The 22,288-nt window shown below is 26.6% G+C and overlaps 3 protein-coding genes across 3 annotated transcripts; 1 reads left to right on the top strand and 2 right to left on the bottom strand.

The window, feature by feature from the left end:
• Window positions 1–11,747: 11,747 nt before the first annotated feature.
• Window positions 11,748–12,953, bottom strand: LOC112687290 (UPF0160 protein MYG1, mitochondrial). The gene has a single exon (XM_025559918.1). It carries the CDS (start codon window positions 12,794–12,796, stop codon window positions 11,795–11,797), a length of 1,002 nt encoding a protein of 333 aa, XP_025415703.1. The 5' UTR covers window positions 12,797–12,953; the 3' UTR covers window positions 11,748–11,794.
• Window positions 12,954–15,672: 2,719 nt separating this feature from the next.
• LOC112687291 (general transcription factor IIF subunit 2) lies at window positions 15,673–16,761 on the bottom strand. The gene is made up of 3 exons (XM_025559919.1): window positions 16,626–16,761; window positions 16,186–16,563; window positions 15,673–16,118 (listed from the first exon to the last, which is right to left on the bottom strand). Exons 2-3 carry the CDS (start codon window positions 16,561–16,563, stop codon window positions 15,732–15,734), a joined length of 765 nt encoding a protein of 254 aa, XP_025415704.1. The 5' UTR covers window positions 16,626–16,761; the 3' UTR covers window positions 15,673–15,731.
• Window positions 16,762–16,886: 125 nt separating this feature from the next.
• Window positions 16,887–21,221, top strand: LOC112687275 (tRNA selenocysteine 1-associated protein 1-like). Its single transcript, XM_025559897.1, has 6 exons — window positions 16,887–17,264; window positions 17,480–17,668; window positions 18,238–18,397; window positions 18,457–18,622; window positions 20,689–20,867; window positions 20,992–21,221. Exons 1-6 carry the CDS (start codon window positions 17,043–17,045, stop codon window positions 21,111–21,113), a joined length of 1,038 nt encoding a protein of 345 aa, XP_025415682.1. The 5' UTR covers window positions 16,887–17,042; the 3' UTR covers window positions 21,114–21,221.
• The last annotated feature ends 1,067 nt before the right edge of the window (window positions 21,222–22,288 follow it).

The following is a 22,288-nucleotide window of genomic DNA, read 5'->3' as shown; positions in this document are numbered from 1 at the left end:
CGTATTAAGACTAATACATTCCTCGTTTCATTTAGAATATAAAAATGACTAATTAGGTACTGATTTTTTAAGTTTTATAAATTACTGCTAACAAATGATTACTTTTTTAATCATAAGTATTTGTTCTTCACTAATATTTTATGTTCTTCTATTAATTAACTATGATATTCAAAAATAAGAATATCAATTTCAGTGACTTCTTTATTCAACGGAATGATACAGAAGAAATATCATAGTATGGAACGATTAGTTAAAATAGAAATATACTGAATCCACATACAAATCACTTAAGGTATCACAGATCCTACAAATATTTTGCTGTGTACACTATTACCATACTAAAATAATATTTTAGATTTGCGGTTGTATGACAAAATATAATTAATAAAATTAACAAACATTCTCTTTTGTTATTCGTCATTACGTTTATACCTTATTGCCTTTCATCTATTTTTAGCAACAAGACCTAATAAGAATGTTTATATATGTTTTGTTGAAATTGTTTTTAATTATTATACCTCCTAGTAAATAACCATGTAAAAAACTACCAGAAAATAACAGTAACAATGTGATATTTAAAGTCGACTAATTTAAACAATATCAACTTGGAATATTTCATTAAAATTCAAAATTTCAAAAGGTTATAAACCTAGACATTTTAATAATCAAGCAAACCATGAAAATAATAACCCAAATAGTAAACAAACAACATGTCACATCACAACATAGCCGCTACGTGTGTATGTTGTTTACATAAACGAAATGCATTACACCTATTCATTATAAATTTAGAATAAACTACCTACGGCTTCTTCATTTTTTTCTCCATCAATTATTCAACAAATCGACCTTCGACAATCAACATAATATGATGTATATTATTATAGTCGGGTTAAATATGTTCACTAACACATATTGTTCTCGCTTTCTGTTGTTTCTTTACATCTCGATTGGCATTAAAAATATATTTACCCACGTAAATTCTATGAGCGATTGCATTAGGTACTTCGAAAAAAAAATTTCATTTAATCATTGATTTGATGTCTTTTATAGTTCTATAAAACTAAACCTTGGGAAAAAGTAAGGTTTTCTCAGAACTCGAGTCCATCAGAAAATATTTTTAATGTTAAAGATTTATCATGAACAAATGTTTCCGTGACAGTAATTGTCGGTAATTTAATATTAATCTTCGTTCCACAACGGTAGTTTATCATCATAATCGATTTTTTATAAAGTATACACGCATATTTTTGCGTCTGATGTTTACTACTTAGTAATGTATGAGACATTGTGTGAGATTAAATTTTTGAAATGGACTTATTATCTGACTTGCAACCCACAATTAAGTTACTTGGATATTTTTAGCATTAATTATAAAGTTACTTTGGTTATGCAAATATGTACTTCAATAAAAATCGACTCACCAATATTTATGGATTGTGATTATTAAACGATTCATAAGCCAATAAGCGTAACTGTTTACTTTAGTATTGTGTTTACGACTCTAAGAAAAAAATTGACATTGGAGAACCTCTTGGCACCTTATGATGCACCTATTTCAATATTAATTGGTTTCAGAAATACAAAAATGTACCTATATTATTTGGATTTGTGTTGATCCGTATTGTTGGCAGTTTTGATTATTAATAAATAAAATGTTTACAGCGTGAGCTATGGAAAAGCCTAGGAATATGTTGAGAATTTTATAAAAATATATCATTATAATATTGTATACATGTATGTACGCAAAACAAAATATTATATTTTTTAATCATAGTCTTTACTCAGCACCGTTTACAAAATATTTTAAGCAGGGACTGAGACCGGACCAAAAACAACCGGTTACGGAACCTAAAACCTAGTGTCAATTAAAGAACCGAAAATAACCGTTACCTGTATTTTATATTTTTGATATAGGTACCCTAACCAATACCGAAACCTATAAACAATACCAAAAGAATACCGGTTTTCTTAAGGGTTTTTTACTGTTTACAAATTCCTATTAAAATCGAAAGAAATTACTCTTTAAACTAAAGATATATTATTTAGAAACAATAATTACATATAATAATTTATATTATACAGTATTTACGCAATGTTATATTCGGCCGTCGACCAATGACTATAATATTATTTTCTAAGGAATATTAATATATATTATGTATATGTTACACGATAATGTCGATAACAGATCATTTCTGCGGACACATAAGTTATTTTTACAATTAAAAAATGACACTGGGTTTTTAAAGTGTTTATTTTTATAACATATCTACACGTCAAACATAGTACAAACGCATATCGTATTATCGTTATTAATTATTATCGAATATCGGTGCTCAGTGGTGAATTTGCTATATTTGCTATTCAGTCGCCGATACATGAACTCGCAGTCTACGTTTATTAGTTAAAAAGTATCAAATTAAAATTATGGGCCGTCATACCGTGTCATGCGTTTATAAATATTTTGTTTACGATAAGAAATCCAACGAGTCGGTTTGTAAAAGTTGCAATGGAAAAATAAAAGTAAGTAGCTACATATTTTTGTTTCATTTAATTTTAATTTAAGTTTAAAATCAATGACAAAAGAATTAAAATAATATGATAATAAAATGGTAGGTAACTATGTAGTATTCAAATAAATAGACAAGACGACATTATCTTTATAGTTTATCTATACCATCAACTATAATAGTGCAGTCTTGAGTAATTTATTCAGGTCCTACTCGCTAGTATGTTAAAAATACCCAATGTGAATATTATGTGATTATCTACAAAATAAAAAATAGTACCTATGATTTTACCAGTAATTGCTCTACCTGTACGTGTAGCTTTGTAACAGATTACTTATGAAAAGTTTAAATAATTTTTATTTTGATTAATTTAGTTTGCATATGTATTCCATAAATATTTATATTTTTAAAATCTAATTGATAGCTAGGTAATCAGATATTATATAAATATTTATAAATATGTTCCTATAATTTTAAAAGGGAAAGCATGGAGCAAATTTAAAAAGACACCTGAGTTCCCACCAGGATATATATGAAGAGATGCTGGTTAAAGATACAAAAATAAAAAGATCTACCCAGATTAACACATCCGTTATCAAAGTACATGAGAAACTCTTTTATTTTTCTATTCCCGAGGTTAAAATTAACATTAATATGAACACTTTAATCAGCGTCTGCAAATACTAAACAATAGTATACAATATATATTCTTGTATGAAAATTTCTAGTTTGAAAAAATAATGTACAAAAATAAAGGTTAGAAACCGGTCGGAACCGGAACCTAAATTTTAAAACTTAAAATCCCTAAATTTAACCTCAACCCCTAAAAAAATATTTTAAAAACCCGAACCCCTACCTAAACCGTTAAAACTATTAAAGTCTCAGTCCCTGATTTTAAGCAACAAAAAATCGGACTTCACAGTTGTATGTATATAAATCACCGTTATGGTTTAACAGCGTTTTACTCTTCAACTGCGATTTGAACTAAAATGTTAAATCGTAGATCAACCAACAAATTTTTAAAACGCTCTGTTGTTTTATAATAGCGGTATTGCGTCCAAGATACATAGTTTTTATATACATATTAAATAATATATAATTGTGGTTGGCATAAGCGCAACTATGGGGGGGGGGCTGGGGGATTGGCCCCCTATAAATTTGTAATACCCCCCCCAAAAAATAAATTATTCAATTATTTTGTATAGTATTAATAAACCTTTTAAAATTCAACTGTAATTCTTATTGTTTTTAGAAAAAAATTAATAAATTAAATTTTTTCGAAGTTGTATAATTATTTTATATTGCCTATAATAAAATATGGTAGGTAAATACTAAATATCATTTGCCTATATTTATTTGAAACTATGTTTATCGATACAATGGTACGATTGTTAATTGTTATACATAACATTTTACAGTATATTTTTCAGTATGCACTGAACCTATAATATATAGACATTATATTATTATTGTGGATAAACACATATTTACGTTCCACAATGAACCAAGATCGATGAAATATTAAAACTATTTATTAACAAAAATAAAAGAAAAATGAAACTTAAGTATGTTAAAATAAATAAATAAATATTTTTTTTTTTTTTGTATTGCTCCACTGGTGGTTGGAATAATGAAAATAGTATGAAAATTTACAATGCGATAATAATAAATTAAACAATAATATTCGTAATCCACTTGAGATTTTTATTTTTATAAATGTTGATAAGTAAAAGTCGTAAATTGCAGATCAATGATAGAAGAGATCATCTGATTACTTGAAAGCAACCAAGCATCCGATTCATTTTTTCATTTTTGAAATGTTAGACGAGGGACCAGTCATAATGACGATTTACCTTCGGATTATAGATAAAATCGTATCAAATATTTACGCCCGAAAATTTTGCAGTCTGGCAACAATTTTTACAGTAACGGTTTCGCCAGGTTTCCGTATAGTGGTAAATCAAGTTGATTTATGCACTAGACCTAAAAAGTTGAAATTAGTTTTTTTTTTTTTTTAGGGGCTTTTGACTGGTTCTGTCTGGCGCAATGATCACAGAGATATATAACACACATTTGTAGTGGAAGAAACATGAGGAACATTAAAGAATATAAGATTGCTCACTTCGACACTGGTATTCCTTGAGAGTTCTGCTTGGTCTTCAGTAGCTCGTAAACGCAGGCTTCTATACTGTAGATAAGGTACTTGACTTAACTAACCATGCACGGATAAGAATATCTAGAAATCTTTCCAATTCCCGGTTTTCATCTGGATCTACTTGATTATATTTAATTCAAAAAATGATACATAAATATTTTTGTAACAGAACCTGGCAGGTACATTTAATGTGATAATTCCAGGAGTTAATGGAATTAAGGGGGTTGGAGCGAACCTTTTTTAAGGGATTGAGTATAGACAATACCTTATAAGCGTGATGTTATGCCTTGTGAGTGTGTACGTTAGTAAACGATTATTATTATTATTATTATTATTATTATTATGCTGTTTTTAGTCTGGGAATAACTGTGGAACAGTGGCGGTTATACATGATATTCAAGAGGGAGGGGCGAAAATAAAGCAAACACTCCCACAGTCCATACACATAATATATAATATGTATATTAATGTTTATATATTAATAATATTAATACACTTTAACATTAATGTATTTAAAAAAATATATAATTGTTTTGACTTATAAAATGTATCTTATAATAATATAGGTCAAGCCTCAGTTATATGATAATATAATATCCGAGGTTAAAATGAAAAAATATTTTGCTATCAAATCATGAGTGAAAATTTGCAGATAGCTGTTGTTGGGCTAGCGATATACTAAATTAAAAAAAGAAAATCAATCCCAAACGGGTTATCTACCTATCGCCCTCCCCCCCTTGTAACCGCCACTGGTGCGGGAACACGGTTGTTAGACAACGATGAAAGCGTATTCTTTATCATCGAGGACCCTTTGGCCGGATGATCCTGCACGCCGTCGTACGTCTTATCGTCATCGCCATAGTACGGCATGTTGCCTTTAGACACTACCGCGTTCTTGACGTTAATGTCCAGGGGACGTCTACGACTGATCTCCTGTGCCACTATCGGATCCTTATAACCGATCGCCGGCTCCGGGTTCTCGACTGACCACCATTCGACGTCAACAGTGGTCCCGATGGTTTTCCTGACCGGCAACCGTTTGGCGTGCACCACGTTCGCGGCCATCATCTCGGTGGGCCACAGCCGTCGCGGCCATTTGCGCGACGAGCTGCTAGGGCTAGCGGTGGACAACTGGATCTGTCGCTGCGCCATCGTGACCGCCTGCATGAGCGCCGAGCACAACTTCTGGATACTGGCGTCGTCGAGGTGCCCTGCTACACTTGCCACAGCCCGTATCGACGACTTATGCGTATTGACCGCAAAGTACGTGTTCGGCGAGGAGCGGGACCGCAGCACTGGAGTGACTTTGAAACGAGGACCGGTGTCGGCTTGGCTCGCGGTAGAAGACGTCGTGGTATTGTAGACGGACGACGAATACGGTTTCAGGTTCATGACGCCAGTGTTCGCCAAAGTCCAGAGGGTGCATGTGATCAAAGTTGCTGGGATGGACACGAGCATTGTTGTTCAAGTTGGAATAACGATAATCGGGTAACGCGATTCGAATTCGGGTCACTTTTAACTGTAACGTAATTGTCGATCGAAAACGAAAATGCCGAAATCGGTCGAGAGAGCACTAAGTTAATTATGAAAAACAATATTTGGTAATTATCGTACGTCAAATGATATAACAAAATGCTTTAACGTTGTTAATATAAGTTGATCAATTATTATACACCCATTAGTGTCGTTATCGGAACGGTTGCCAGTTGATTTCTTTGCAGCCAGCGTCTCGTCGAGTTATAAGTAATATAATAATTTTTACTGCATATTATATGGCGTATTTAGATACTTTTTAGTACATAAAAATCCGCGCTCTAGTAATAACTAATAATCAGATAATAATATACCATTGAGATGTACGACATAGATTACGACACATTTGGAACAATTAACCCTTTCAGACCCTGTGATGCCATATGGAATCATAATATTTATTATTTTTTCTTATTTTTATGATGAGACCAATGATTCAATATGGAATCAATTCTTATAAGAAATTTTGTGTCCTATCCATTGGTATCACTGTTTTAACGATAACGTGATCATTGATAATGTTATTATCTGTTGTTGTCAAATTTTTTCAACCGTTACGACGGGAACTACTTTTAAATTTATTTCCTCAATTTTCGGTAAGTAATTTATATTTTATTATGCTTGCAATTACTTTTTCTTATGTAAAATACACAGATTATTCTAAAAATGTCTTTAGTTTAATTGTGTTATTGTTATTTTGGCTGTTACGAGAATGTTATTTGATGATTCCAATTGGCATCATTGGTTCTATACGAGTATATATTTTATTGTGCAAATATTACTTTCATTTTTTTCAGTACATTTATATTATGGCTCTAAATGATGCTGAAATAGAAAACCTCCTTAGAGGAGATATGTCTGATATAGAAGATTTTAATGATGATGAAGATGATCTCAATGAAGAACAAATTATTACTCAACATATTGCTGAAATTACAGAGTTTATAGATTTGAATAATGCTGAAATGTATTGTAATAGTATGTAATTGTATGTAATAGTAACAACAAGTTACTATTAATTGATATTGTTATTTCTATTACTATTTATGTAAAACAAGTTACTATTAATTGATATTGTTATTTTTATTATTATACATGTACTACAAGTTACTACCTATTGATTCTTATTGTTATTTTTATTATTATACATGTACAACAAAGTTATGTTTTTATTTTATGAAAAGGTTAATATTTTTTTTTCCATTGCCTTAAATACCATTTACTTTTTTATATTAATATTATGTTTTAAATATTTTAATGTGATGAATTGTTAAAATGTGATGTTTTAATATTTTATAAGAAATAAAGTTATTTTTTGAAAAGTATAAAATGAGTACCCCTATGTTCCCAATGATGCCACATGGCATCAGGTCTGGAAAACTTAGATCTTTTCATGAAAATAAAAAAAAAAAAATTTTTATCTTATTTGAGCTCTATATTGTAATATTAGAAAAAAAAACCATACAATTTTAAGTATTTATAGTAGTGGGCCTGAAAGGGTTAATAAACCGTTAATATTGGCTTTCGTTTTGTTGATATGATTGTAATGTGTAGTTTTAATGAATCTGTATAGATGTCGCTAGCTATGTTTCCAGAAAACCTGTTCCAAAACGGCATAAGTACTAATTTCAAAATGTTCTTTTTTTCCTTTTTTATAATAATTAAAATAAAATCAAGGAGGTTACATATATAAAAAAAAACGTCAATGGTTAGCTTATCTTCTGGTCTATAAATAATAATATTGACTTCCCTGTTAATATGAGTTTATAAATAGCAATTCACATAAATATAATTGTTCCATATGTGGAACATTGAGCGCAAGAAGTACATTATATAAAAACTATAATCGGTCTTGTATGTGCAATAATTAATAATAGTATTACGTATTAGTACGTGTTTACGACGTTTACGTTCGAATATTCTACTTATATTTAAATAATAAAAAAGTTAAATCAATTATTTTAACTAATGATTATATTGTTTTTGCCCTTGTTTATGTTTATTTATTATAATTAATACTTATTAATTATATTTGGTGATAAATCTCTGTTGGTTATTTAATAAATTATAAATGGAGAATATCGCAGATGACGAAGATTTAATTAGGTTTGCATTAGAAATACCTATTGACGGTAGCGTGTCATATGTTCGAAAATCATGTGTTCGAATGCCGTATGTCCGAACTTCAAGTGTACGAAAGATTGTCTGTTCGAAAGAATTTGTGTACGAAAGGTCGTATGTACGAAATTATCGATAAACGAAAACAACATGAATTTTACCATAATATTTATTATTCGTTGATTCGATTGTCTGTGTAAAAAATTTAATTTAAAAATATAAAAAGTCGTAAGATAAATAAATCATTAATAAATGTAAATGTTAAAATAAAAAAAAAAACTAAAAACTTAAATTGTATATTTCTCGTAAAAACTCAATAATATTTATTTCTGAATTTTTTAGTCTTAGAACTAAATTTTTAATTCGTTTTTCCCGTTCTTCATTGCATGTTTTTCTTTTCTTACTTGTTCTGCCTTGAATTATTTGTTCTATAGAGTTTTCAGTTTCATTCTGAATTTTTCGGAATTGTCTCATCAATTTGTAAACTCCTGGTTATTTGGATACCAATCTATAAACATTTTTTATATATTATAACCACGTTATTTTGCAACAAATTATATTATGACTATTGATACATTGTTCCTACCCTTAAGTCGACCGTGCCATGATTCATGCGTGGTAATGATCATTAAAAATAGAACAATCGTCTTGTTTATGTTTAACGTGGTCAAATATTGTCCGAAATGTTGCTCCATATCATTTTGTACATTTCCAATAATATATATTATTTTGATCACGTATTCACAGTCGTATCTTATCAAGCATGAATTCATAATTATTTACAAGTAACATTTCCTTGCCGTGTATACTTTTAAACGTCTTTAAACTTGCCATTTAAAAAAGAAATATCACTTAGACAAATTTATAAAATATTATTTAAAAACAAAATTTAAACGAAATTGTGTTTGACACTTTAATAATGATGTATTAAGCCGTACTGATAGATAACAGACAAAAAAAAACCGTCGAGAATATCTGTAATACTTTATCAGTAAAGATAAAATTATGTGAAATCCAATATTATGAAAACGCAATTATAATGTTATTTTCGTTTAGTTTCGTTTATCAATAATTTCGAACATACGACCTTTTGTACACACAGTCTTTCGAACAGACAATTTTTCGGACACTTGAAGTTCGGACATACGGCATTCGAACACATGATTTTCGAAAACATGACCCTTACCCCTATTGACAGTGATGATGAAAGTGGTGAATCTGATTATATTAATTAAACATCAATTTTGTGTCGAAAGTGCACAGTATACTTATGTTTAAATAAAACAAATGACTGTTTTTATGATTATCATTGTCCACAATGATAAATATTTTTATATTATTTACCTGCTACTTTTATAATATAGTGTTATAAGTTTTTTATAATTTTTTAATGAATAAAAAATATCAATATTGCAAATCAAAATTTGATAAAAGTTTATTTATAAATATTTATAAAATTTATAAAAGTTATAAAATAATAATTATTTAATAATGTACTTAGTAAAAATTATATCTGTAGTTAAAAAAAATTTTATGAATAAAATACTCATCTCTGTATGCACAATGTTACATATATGGAACAATTTAAAATTTCGAAATTTCAGCAAAACCAAAACTTAAAAAATTTTTTTTTTTTCCTAGTTTAGTGAAGTATACACAAAACTCACATTATTTTTTTTGAAGGAAAAAAAATATTGTGCAGTGTAGGGTTAATAAATAAAATTAATCAAAATTATTTTTATGACTTATTGTTTTGGTAATATTGAACATTGAAACTGGCTTTCGTAGGTACCAGCAGTAGCAACCAAGTATTACAAACAATTTTTTAATAAAAATAACTTGTTCAGTCTCAATACAATATTTTATAATTTTTAATTTTTTAATTCTATAGTACATAAATACTATTTACATAGTTATATTCGTACAATTGAAATTAAGGTTAAACATTATTGATTTTTTTTTCTAGTATTTAATCATGATTAATCAAATTTCCGGATAAGCGAGGCTCTATAAGGTTATATACTGTTTGAGGACGCCACAACCACATACATTGTTTCCGTCTGACATACATACAACATTATGTTGTGTTGCCATATTGACTATTTTATGGCAATTTATAACCAACTCAATGGCCTGAATGCCATAAAAATTGGGATCCAGCCTTTGGCCTTTTTTTTTTTTAAAACGAAACAAAATATTAAAAATAAGTTAATTTTTTAATTTTATTTTCGATTATTTTCAAATAGAAATTTTATGATATAACCCGTGCATTTAAAAGAGCGTACTGATCAAATTAATGTGTACCCTCAATTTGTAATTTTTCAGTAGTAAATAAAATATTTAAAAACAAATTCAATATGTATATTGTATATTTACTATGTGTAACTGAGTAGATTTTAAATATGAATATATAGTCACAGAATATATAAAAATTTGGTCTCATTTGTAATAAATATTTATTATTAACTAAGCTATAAGCAAAACTCTAATTGAAAACTAATTCAGTAATTAAATATTTACAAATACCATTTTATCTACTAATACCAACTCGTTATATAATTTGAATCTATTGAATTAAATTTGTATGTTCTTCATTTATAATAAATTATTTAATACCAGCAATGTATGATAACCTTTCGAGGCATCGTTATAGCTCTTATAGTGTTATACAGAGTGTTTATGAAATGGTTAAGGAAACTAATATATGCGTACTCTCTGGAGGGGCCAAATGATGAATCTTTTCGGTTTTTATTGAATTTCAAATATATTTTGTTAAATTATGATTATTTTACAATAAAAACCGTGTTGATTAATCAGATATGTGAAATAACAACTAATAAATTTCATATTTTTTTATCTTAAAGAGTCCTCACACAAATCAATTTGTCATACCATCTTTTGATCCTGTACGAATTGAGTGTGAAAAACGCATGACAGCCCAAAATTGATTCACATGAGAACTTTGCAAGAAATTTGTTACAAGTATTAATTTTTAGATTTGAAATAATGTTCTAAATATATTTATATACAACCCAGATTTTGAAGATAGAAAAAACCTTTTAAAAGATTCTTAATTTGGTCACTCCAGAGAGTATACATATACTAGTTCCCTTAACCATGTGTTTCATAGACACTCTGTATAATAGTGCATAATTTAAAATAATTTCAATAATAATAAAAATTAAAATATTAAATAATATTTAATATTTAATTTAAAAAATTATTAATTTTTATAGTTACTATAAAAATTAATAATTTTTTCTTAACTGATGATAACCAGCTAATAAAGATAATAAAAATCAAAATTATATATACTTTGATTCTATATTATTGTATATGATAATTTCAGTTATATTTTTCTTGGTCTATATAACATAAAAATATACCAGTATATAAATGTACATAAATAAATAAATATACAAAGTAAAAACACAATTTATAAAATATCAATTTATTTTTTTAACTGTAAAAATTATTATAATTCAAGAGATTTTATAGCCATATTTAATACACCGTCTCTAGTCTTGTTACCGGCAATAAATCCAGTAGCATGACAAAAAACACAACCTTCCACTCCTGAAATTTTGCTCAATTCATCATCTCTTAAACCCCGCCAACTCTCTGGCAATGGTTTACGAAGTTCAAATGATTGTGGAGAAACTGGCATGCTTTGAATCCTCCAAGTATCATTAGAATTATCTTTAAATATAATATAATCAATCTTTGGATTTAGATCATCACCAAGTTCTTCTTCCAAAACAAAATAATGTTCTTTCCATGGACATGGCTCACTTAGTTCTAATATATGACCAGTAGTATGTGTTTGGAATCTTTGATCAAGTGCACTCACTACCAAAGATCTAGCAGGTAACCATGTGTGATATGCATACAATACAGTTTCTTTAAATTCAGTACCTATCATTTGCATTGCTTGTTCAAACGCTTCCATATCATTGAATTTCCCAACATGGTTCCATTTTTTATTTAAGGTCCCAACTCGACTACTTAGGTCAGTATGTATAGTATATTTTGTCTTACCTTCACATATTGAAATACCATTGTCAATAGCATCAATTTCTTGCACAAAGTTCTCGTATACCTTAGCATAAATTATATTTAAATTGCTTTCTGATACGTTTTGTTCCAAAATATTTTTCAAAACTTCATGACCATAATGTAAGTACACTAAGCCGGCACTACTAAATTTTGTTGTCCATTTGTAATCAGGCATAAGAGTACTCATTGAATGATTAAATGATTTCTGATGATGATCATAACGACGTTTACTATGATCATACACACCGCCAACATCAATTACAATATCACACTCAGCCAACAGTTTTTCATCCCTTGTGCGAATGATTTCAAGGCTTGGATATAATAGACGCAACATGTAGGAACCAAAAGCTTCATCGCAGTGAAACTGTCCACTATGTGTACCCAATTTTTTAGGCGAAAATTTAGTAGTAAGATTCATACTTCTTAAGGGATGAATTAATTTAGAAAATTAATTTTTGAAGTTAACACTACGTAGGTATGTGAACACTAGAATTATTTAAATTTCAGTATTTTAACACTTAAACGGTATAGCTAAGTCCACAGACCGCAGCAGGTTTTTGGTTTAGGTGATAAGGCATTAATGATACGACCACGGAGGTTATATTACTACCTTTCCGTGGAGATAGTATAAAACTGTAAAGCTAGGTTCACACTACACCGTGCCGTGTCGTGTCTTCTAAAATAATTATCTCTAATTGGCTGAACCATATTGTTACATCAAGGTATACCGTATAATAAATCACAAATTACCTCACTAACCATAAGATACCGTGAAGTTGATTTTATCCATAGACATAATATATCATGTCTATGATTTTATCCAACTTTTGAGCATGTGGTTACCGATTTTAATAGTTATAATTAAGGTAGATATATATTCACCTTGGTTATAATTTAATATTCTATGATAACTTATTATTCATAATAACGAAGGGTTCGGAAAGCGTTGCATTTGCATGATTTTATTGGGCTATTCAATTTATTGCTAAGGAACCTTGAAATTATATTCATGATACTATGAAAAACCTAATGGGAACATTTCGAAAGAACAATTTAAATTTCAAGCTATTAATTTTATTTTATTTTATCTTATATATTTATACCTTGAAATTATGTTTAGTCTAGAATAAAATACCAACAACATTTGTTATGTACGAGTATATTAAATAAAATATCTTTATTAATGAATATTTTTGCGTTAAAAAAAAAATTAAGTGCATATTTTTGAAGCATATTTGTACTTTTATAAGCGCATAAGTGCATGCATATTTAGTACTTTTTAAGTGCATTAAGTTCCGAGCCCTAATGATAATATAATAAATACTGTTTACTATATAATTTAATATTCATCAGTCATTATTTATTGAAACTTATGAAAATATTTCATATCTGCTAAAACTGCTAAAATATATAACCAAAATTTGATGGCATCACCATAAGATATATATATTGGTATCACATATTTTCAAAGCACACTGGTAAAATACACATCACGTGTGAACGGCTTTAATGGTGGTGAAAATGTTAAACCCTGTTGATCACAGCTATTTAAAATTGGTACAGGAGACCGCGCCATGGTACTAACGTGATTTTTTTTTCACCATACCACTTACGGGTTAAAAATGTGTGGAGTTATAAAAATATTACCATATATTTAAATTTATAATCCAACATTAGGATTGCCCATCTATTATAGTTTCGATGTAATAATATTTATCACTCAATGGTTTCACGCGAAAGCGGTAACGGTCACGATTAAATGTATAGATGTATAAATGGGCAAATCTCGAGATAATTATTATAATTATTTTTATTTTAATATAATATTATATGTATTAGATAATTATACCAGCAGGTACCTCAACTTTATAATTTGTATTCTCTCATTACCAATTCATATAGGTACACACTATAATTTAGATTAAAATAGCAAATTTAATAGTTTTTTAAAAATCCATTTGCAGCGGCGGATTGGCTAAACATTTTGGCCCGGGAAATTACCGTATGACTGGTCAATAATAATAATTTTTCATAAAAGTCTCCTTTATTCAGGATTAAATGCTCGTAGAACTGTTAACATCACGTTTACAATAGGTTTTAATCACAATCTTACAATTTAATACAATATACTTAAATACATTATTTTTATTAAATAATTTTTTAATCCAAGTACATCTGCCCTGTATTATAATACGACTAGCGGCCCACCAGGAACTTTTTCGGTATCTCGGTGGGCCAATCCACTGCTGGCCATTTACCGTATAAATACAGTCACAATATGCAATTAATTTTTGTTGTACAGAACTCTTTTTTTTTTTGGTGCATTATCCTATTGTTATTAATAATAGTATAAAGTACGTACAATTGTACCTTTTTTTTTTTTATAAATATTACAAGTTAATATGTGTTTATGAATATGGACATTTTTATTATTTAGACAGTGGTGGTGTGAAAGGGTTGTAAATATTAACAATAAATTGAAATATAATTTCTTATTTTTTACAATAATAGAAATTAAATTTATTTCAATAAATTGATTCCATTATAAATACATAGCATACCATCAATAATTACTTCATAGTAATACCGTTGATAAAATACACATATATTTATATATATCTAATCAATAGTAATACACTAATCGTCAGAGGGAAAACTGAATGTCTAATACAAAGTAAGGTCAGAATTCAAACCTGTACAATTAATTAAATTCAAAACTTCTCTACAAAGTGCTTGGATATATGTAGTATACCCTATGGATACACCACTGATCATTATATATAAAATCCTTTTAATATTTGAGCATAACCAAGATACAGGCAAACAACTATGTAATATGATTAAGTACTTTTAACCTATATTTTTGTACATAAGTAAAAACTGGTAAGAAAAAGTTTAAAAGAAAAACTAATCTAGTATATTTATCTATAAAACAAAATACACTCTATTTGTGTACATTCAGTAAAAAATAAATTATAATTTAATGAGATACTTGTACAGAGTATTATTCCTATTTGTCAAAATATCTTGAAAAATACCATTTGCATTACAATTAAATAAACTTAAATTGATTTTTAAGTATATAGAATAATACAGCACTAGTAATTAAATTATTTAACTAAAAAAATAATACATCACTATAGCCATAGTGTTAGAACCTCATTAGTTCATTAAGTTTACATTGTTGCTGGTCAAGGTTGGCAAAGAATATTTAAATTTTTTACTGAAAATATTTGCTTATTAACTAAACAAATATTAAATTTATAACTGTTTTGTATTAAATTATACAATTCATAATTTAATAGTAAGATATAAATTTAAATTCAAAAATAATAATATTAAATAAGAATACATTAATTTGTCTCCATGTCATCTTGATCTTTATAATGTCTATATTCAGGTTTCAACTCCCACATATTTTTATGGGGATGTTTGAGATTATAATTACAAACTTCTTTTAAGATTTCTTTTAAATATACCACTGGTTGTTTAGTCAATGTCACCAAATCTTTGATGTTGTAATATTGATGTTTCTCAAAGGCTTTGAATAGCATAGCCATGACGGCATCCTTATCGTCACGTGCCTTTTTGCCTTCCGACTTCTTCTTTTCATTATATTCAATATTATGTTTGTGATCTGATATTGGTTTAAAGTTTTGTACCACTTTGTCTAATTTTTGAACTTTTCTAGCAGGAATATGTGCTTTCCTTATGGCTTGTTTTTTTAAATCCATATAGACCTAAAATATAGAATACATTAAAATACTAAAAAAAAAAAATCTAACTCAGAAAAAATGTATCAATCACCTGATCACTAATTGGCCGACATTCTAGTTTCTGACTTATTTTTCCTTGAATAGCTAATTTATCGGTTTCTTGCACAACTGCATCTGGATTGTATGGCACTCTGTGTTCAGATAACACACCCATTGTTTGGCCAGTGAAATGTGACACATCTAATTTGAATGATTTAGGAATGGGCTCAGTATTTTTGTCGTTTTCCAAGCATAATACCGCTTCAGACAAATTAAGTGAAATATCAGGCCTTTTGCCTGGTGTATTTGTCACCTTGATTTTACCTACTTCTAAACTATTAGGTGCACTATCCCATTTATCCGCAATATATTTGGGTACTTTAACAAGCCACAAAGCATTTCCTGCTTTTGAAATATCCAATGAACTCATCTACACGATAATGAAAAATTATATCATGAAAAAGCAATACATACAAATTATATTCTACTTACCTTAAGTTTTGGAATATTGTAAATGCTTCAGATGTTAAATATAAAATATTTTGAACTAACGTAATTTTCGTTAGTGAAATGACATACACACAGTACAAAATTTAAGCTGAATCTAAATTTTAAGTAAACGTTATCTCTGTTATCAGACGTTCACCGTTACCACTTATACCACTTTTTATTTTGTGTTTATACTTGAGATTTTATGTCACTTATCAACTAAATTACAAGTTATAAACAATTTTGGGTTGAGTGATAAAAGTATGTAAAACACATTTCGAATTATTTTTTTACTTTCCTTATTCCAAATCAACTGTTAATTATGTTAACAAATCTTTAATAATTATTTTAATTACGAGTAATAAATTTTGTTCTAATTAAGTGACATTTATAAAACCTTTTAATCTAAATTCTTTTAAAATGTATACAAATCAGTACACTCAACAATATTCGCAATACAATCATCAATACCAGCAATATCCATCAAATTATTATCAAATGTACAATTATAATCAACAACCTGCTTATAATGCTCCACCACTACCACAAACAGCTACAACATTTATTAGTCAAAATGTACCAGTGCAACAGCCTCAAGTGCCATCACCTGGACATAATGTCACTAGCTTATGGATGGGAAGTGTAAGTATTTCATATACAGTCGAATCGCGATAACTCGAAAAACTTGACAACTCGAATCGTTTTTTATTACCCTATAAATTAGTTAGATATCTCGAATAATAAATATGTATCTCAAAGTTAATTTTTATCCCCCTTCAACTTTGAGTTATCACGACTTGACTATATTATGTTTGTTACGTTAATATTTATAGTAATAGTAAAACTTTGATTTACAGCTAGAACCTTACATGACTGAGAGTTTTATCACGGGTGCGTTTCAAAAGATGGGTGAATATCCAAAGAATGTCAAATTAATGCGTAATAAAAATACTGGAGAGACAGCTGGCTATGCATTTGTTGACTTCTATGATCCAGTATCAGTAATGCATAAACTTAATGGGAAATATATACCTGGAACTAATCCAGTAAGTAACCATTTTAAATTTAACCCCGCTAAATGAATTATTATTATTTAAAAAAAATTATAATTTTAAGTTGGAAGTAAAAAGAAATATATTAATTTATAATAAATTATTAACACATAATTTATTTTAAAATATATAACAAATCATTGTAATTTTAATAGTCTTAATGATAATATTATGTTATTTTAAAATTAATTCCAAACTATTTCTTCGAAGTTTAATGTCTTATAGCTTGCAGTTGTACAAATTTATATAAAAAGTTCATTATCATTTTATATAAAATAAAAATATTTCTTGATAGTTGTTGTATTAAAACTGTTACATTCTTCAACTTATCTATTTTTTTTTTATTAATTTACTATATATTTACATGAATTAATGTGTACTTGAATGAAATACTATAAAATACATTAAGAAATATTTAATTTTAATCACTTGATTAATGTAACATAATTTCATATTAAAGTAAAATTATTAATTTTTAGTGAAAAATTTTAAATTAACCTTTTATTGTAAAGTATCTATTAATATTAAACTGTGTTATAATGAAAATTTATTTATTTGTTTAGCCTGTGAGATTTAAACTCAATCATGCTGGAAATCCTGGAAAAATTACTACTAGTGATAGAGATTTCTCTGTATGGTTGGGCGAACTTAGCTCAGATGTAGATGATTATCAGTTGTATAAAACATTTGCTTGTCGTTATCAATCTATACGTACAGCTAAAGGTATTTTATAATTTAAAATAATACTAATTCTATATATAAAAATGGAATTGTTTTTTCAGTGGTCTTAGATAGTGCAGGTTATAGTAAAGGATATGGCTTTATTCGTTTCGGTAGTGAAGAAGAACAAAAACACTGTCTTAACAACATGAATGGTTTTCCAGGTTTAGGTTCCAAACCTATTAAAGTTAGCAGTGTGATACCAAAATCAGAACGTCATGTTGTTGTGTAAGAAAATGTCATTTTTTTTCTTATATAAAATGCACTGTTTTAATTTAATTTAATTTAATTATATTTTATTTTTATAGAATATACAGGCATAAGCCCTTTTATAAGTAATAAAGTAAATTAAGTATAACATTAATTAAAATAATTATAATTTAATTTTTTATGATTATATATATATATATATTTAGCAATTATTAATTATTAACATAATAATATCTTAGACCATTGATTCTTGAAAATTCAAAGGATAAGTTAATTCATATATAGTGAAAATCAACTATTACAATTTAATAAAGATAATATTATTTTTTCATAACCTATTCTACAAACTATAAGTATACAAAATTTTTAAAATCGTTATGATAAAAGTTTAATAACATGCCCTAAAGTAATAAAAAAATTTGTTCTGGATTATTAAGTACTTATTAATTATACATTTAATTACTATGAAATTCAATGATCTTTAAATTTTTCATTTTCTGTTGAATCAATAGATTAAAAAGTGGTGCTTCCACAATACTGTCTCCATTTTATGATCTTCAACTTTATATTTAAATCAAATAAATGTCCATATGTTAATAAAATTTAAACTGTTAAACTAACAGCTATATAATGTAAAAAATATTGAAGTGTCATAGTTTTTACTAACTAAGAAAATTTTATTTTATTATTCAATCTTCTATTTTAAAAATAAAATATTCATCCATAACCTTCTTAATTATTTTTAAGATTACATTAATTTAAATTCAAATACATAATATTTTTGTTTATAATCTATATAACAAAAAACATTAGATTCATGGAATATGAATATTTATCTAATAGCTTTTCATAATTTTAAATAACTCATCAAATATTTTCCTTTATTTTTCCTACAATATAGTAAATAGTTTTTATGAAATAATTTTGCAACAAGATTTAGAAAATAATTTTGAGACATTTTTTATAGTAATATTATATAAAAATACTATTTATGTATAATCATGACTATTATAGAACTAATGAATTAATAATATTTATTATTGTTTCTAAACTCAATATTAATAATGTTTTTCTTAGATTTCTAAACATAAAATTTACCATCAATTTATATTCTAGTGTAATCTGTCTATTAGTTACCATTAAATATTTATGTTGTTGATATTAAAATATTTATTTATTTTAAATTTTTAACTTATGATAATTTAAGTAGGTTAGGTACTATAGTTGTTTGATAACTAGGGTAATTTGTTATGATAAATAAGAAATCAGCTTGTAAACATTTTTGAGTCGAAATTTTATTGACTTTATATATACTTGATGATAAATTTTTAATTTTAAATCAGTTGTAAATTACAAATATAATAAAACTCCATGCTAAGCATTTATTTATTTATTACTATGTATAAACTATTTATTTATATATTAATTTACGAGTATTAACAATTTACTAATTTTTATTTTATTTTATTATTTGAAAGCATTTTTTAGTAATTTATTATAATCACATATATTAATGCTAATTTATTGTGTTGGTTTTTAAGTAACATTTTACCATTTGTAACTCTTACAATTTCAAACATTAATTTCATTTAACGACTAAAATAAAATATGTTAAAAACAGAATTATCTGTTTAGTATCAAAAAACATTAGAAATAAATTTAACTAGAGTCTTATTAATATAACTACTGATTTTTCATAGATAAATAATATTATAGTAGTTCTATGAAAAGTATATTTATGCTAGAAACTTTTAAAAACTATCAAAATATGAGTATTTAATATACATTCATATAATCTATACTAAAAAATAGGTACCAAAATATAAATACTTAATTTACAATTTAAGATTTAATAAATATAGTTATATGCAACTTACTAAATTCTTTATAAATTATGTATAGAATTATAGTTAACATTTTGAAAAAAACATTAAGATACTTAAGAATATTTATTTGATCTGAATTTCTGATATTTACGTAGCATTATAAAATTATTATTCAGCATTGATTAACTATTATTACAAATTAATTATGATTTATTAATATTTTATAATTATTTAATATTAAATATATGATATTTCCAGTGCTACAAATGATTCTCAAGGGTACAAAGCTAGTCAAGATTATGGACAGTATTTTGAAACCAACTATTGGCATCGATACACAATGTGGAATCAATCACTTAATCAAAAGTGTGTACCAAAGATAGAGTCAACAGTTGAAACTCCAGTGGTTAAAACCAATGGTAATTTAACTCTTGTTGGTAAGTCCCAGCAGCATATAAAATAACAATGAACATTTTTTTATATTTTTATAATAATAACATTTGACGTGTTTATTCATATATTGTTAATTATTTTAGTTAATATAATTGTCCAATTTTTCAGATTACAAAAAATCAATTGACGTTGATGCTTTAAACAAAGACTTGGTGTCGCAAGATTATAATTTATGGGATGCACTTGAAAGTTCTAAATGGCTACCACTTGACACTATTGAAATTATTTAAAATTTAATTATTACTAGATTTTAAAAATATTATGTAGATAGTTAATATTTTCAAATTTGTTCTACTTTTGTATCTGATTTGGATGCTAAGATAAAGTAATATTTGTATTATTATAACAAATTATAATATTATTTATATTTTAAAACTTATTTAATAATTTAAGTAAAACCTATTTAATTTTTATGTTTAAAGATGTATTCCAAATCATACAAATAGTAATAATTAACTATTTAAGGATTAATGTAAATGTTTATATCTCATAGGCGTTAATTTATTAATACAAAATTGCGATACTTGTTATAAAATTTTTTTTTTATTATTATTTTTATTTAAGCTTTCTAACTTTTATTTTTAATATTTCTATTGTAAAAGATTAACTACAGTAACTATATTACTTATGTCATAGATTTTGATAAATGTTCACTATTAATATTTATACGGTTAAATTGCCAATATTTATTTAAAAAAATCTTTAAAAAATAAAATTTATATTTCGATTTTTCTTTTTGTAATTTATTGTCATAATATTAATAACTCTAAATTAATGAACTACATTGTATTTTAGCGTTGAATAGCTTCTATATTAATAGTAAATTAATTTACAAGTGTCATGTTAGGTATCTAATTGTATATATTAATATAGTCTTTTTAGAAATTGTTATTCTTCCATAAAATACATCACTAATTTCAAATTTCCATTGATTTATAAATTATAATTTAACAGAAACCAGTGTGTTTCAAATAATATTTTTATTTCAACTATTGTGATGTATTGTGAATAGTTTGATTACTATTAAGTATAGTCAATATTATTTTTTGTAAATTAAATTTGAATCTTTTTAGTCATTGAACATATATGTATAAATAATTGAAATTATTATTTATTTATTATTAATTACTATCAAGGACATTAATAATTAATTATTGCTCACAATTTTAATAAAAATATTGTTTTTAAGACTAGCAATTTCAATATAATTTAAAAAATCTAATTAATGGTGAACAGAAGATTCCTAATGCATTTTATTTCACACAAAAATAGTTATTATTTCCATCTAATAATTGATAATGTTAATATTAATAAAGATCATTATAATAAAATATAGAATATTCTTTCAATTGACCCAATGAAATGTGAACATGGATATAAATTTAATTCATGTTATATGGAGAAA

The sequence above is a fragment of the Sipha flava genome, unplaced genomic scaffold (assembly GCF_003268045.1).
Source record: "Sipha flava isolate LNK unplaced genomic scaffold, YSA_version1 339_pilon_pilon, whole genome shotgun sequence".
In the NCBI taxonomy this organism is placed as follows: Eukaryota; Metazoa; Arthropoda; class Insecta; order Hemiptera; family Aphididae; genus Sipha; species Sipha flava.
This window is presented reverse-complemented; position numbering and strand designations above follow the sequence as displayed.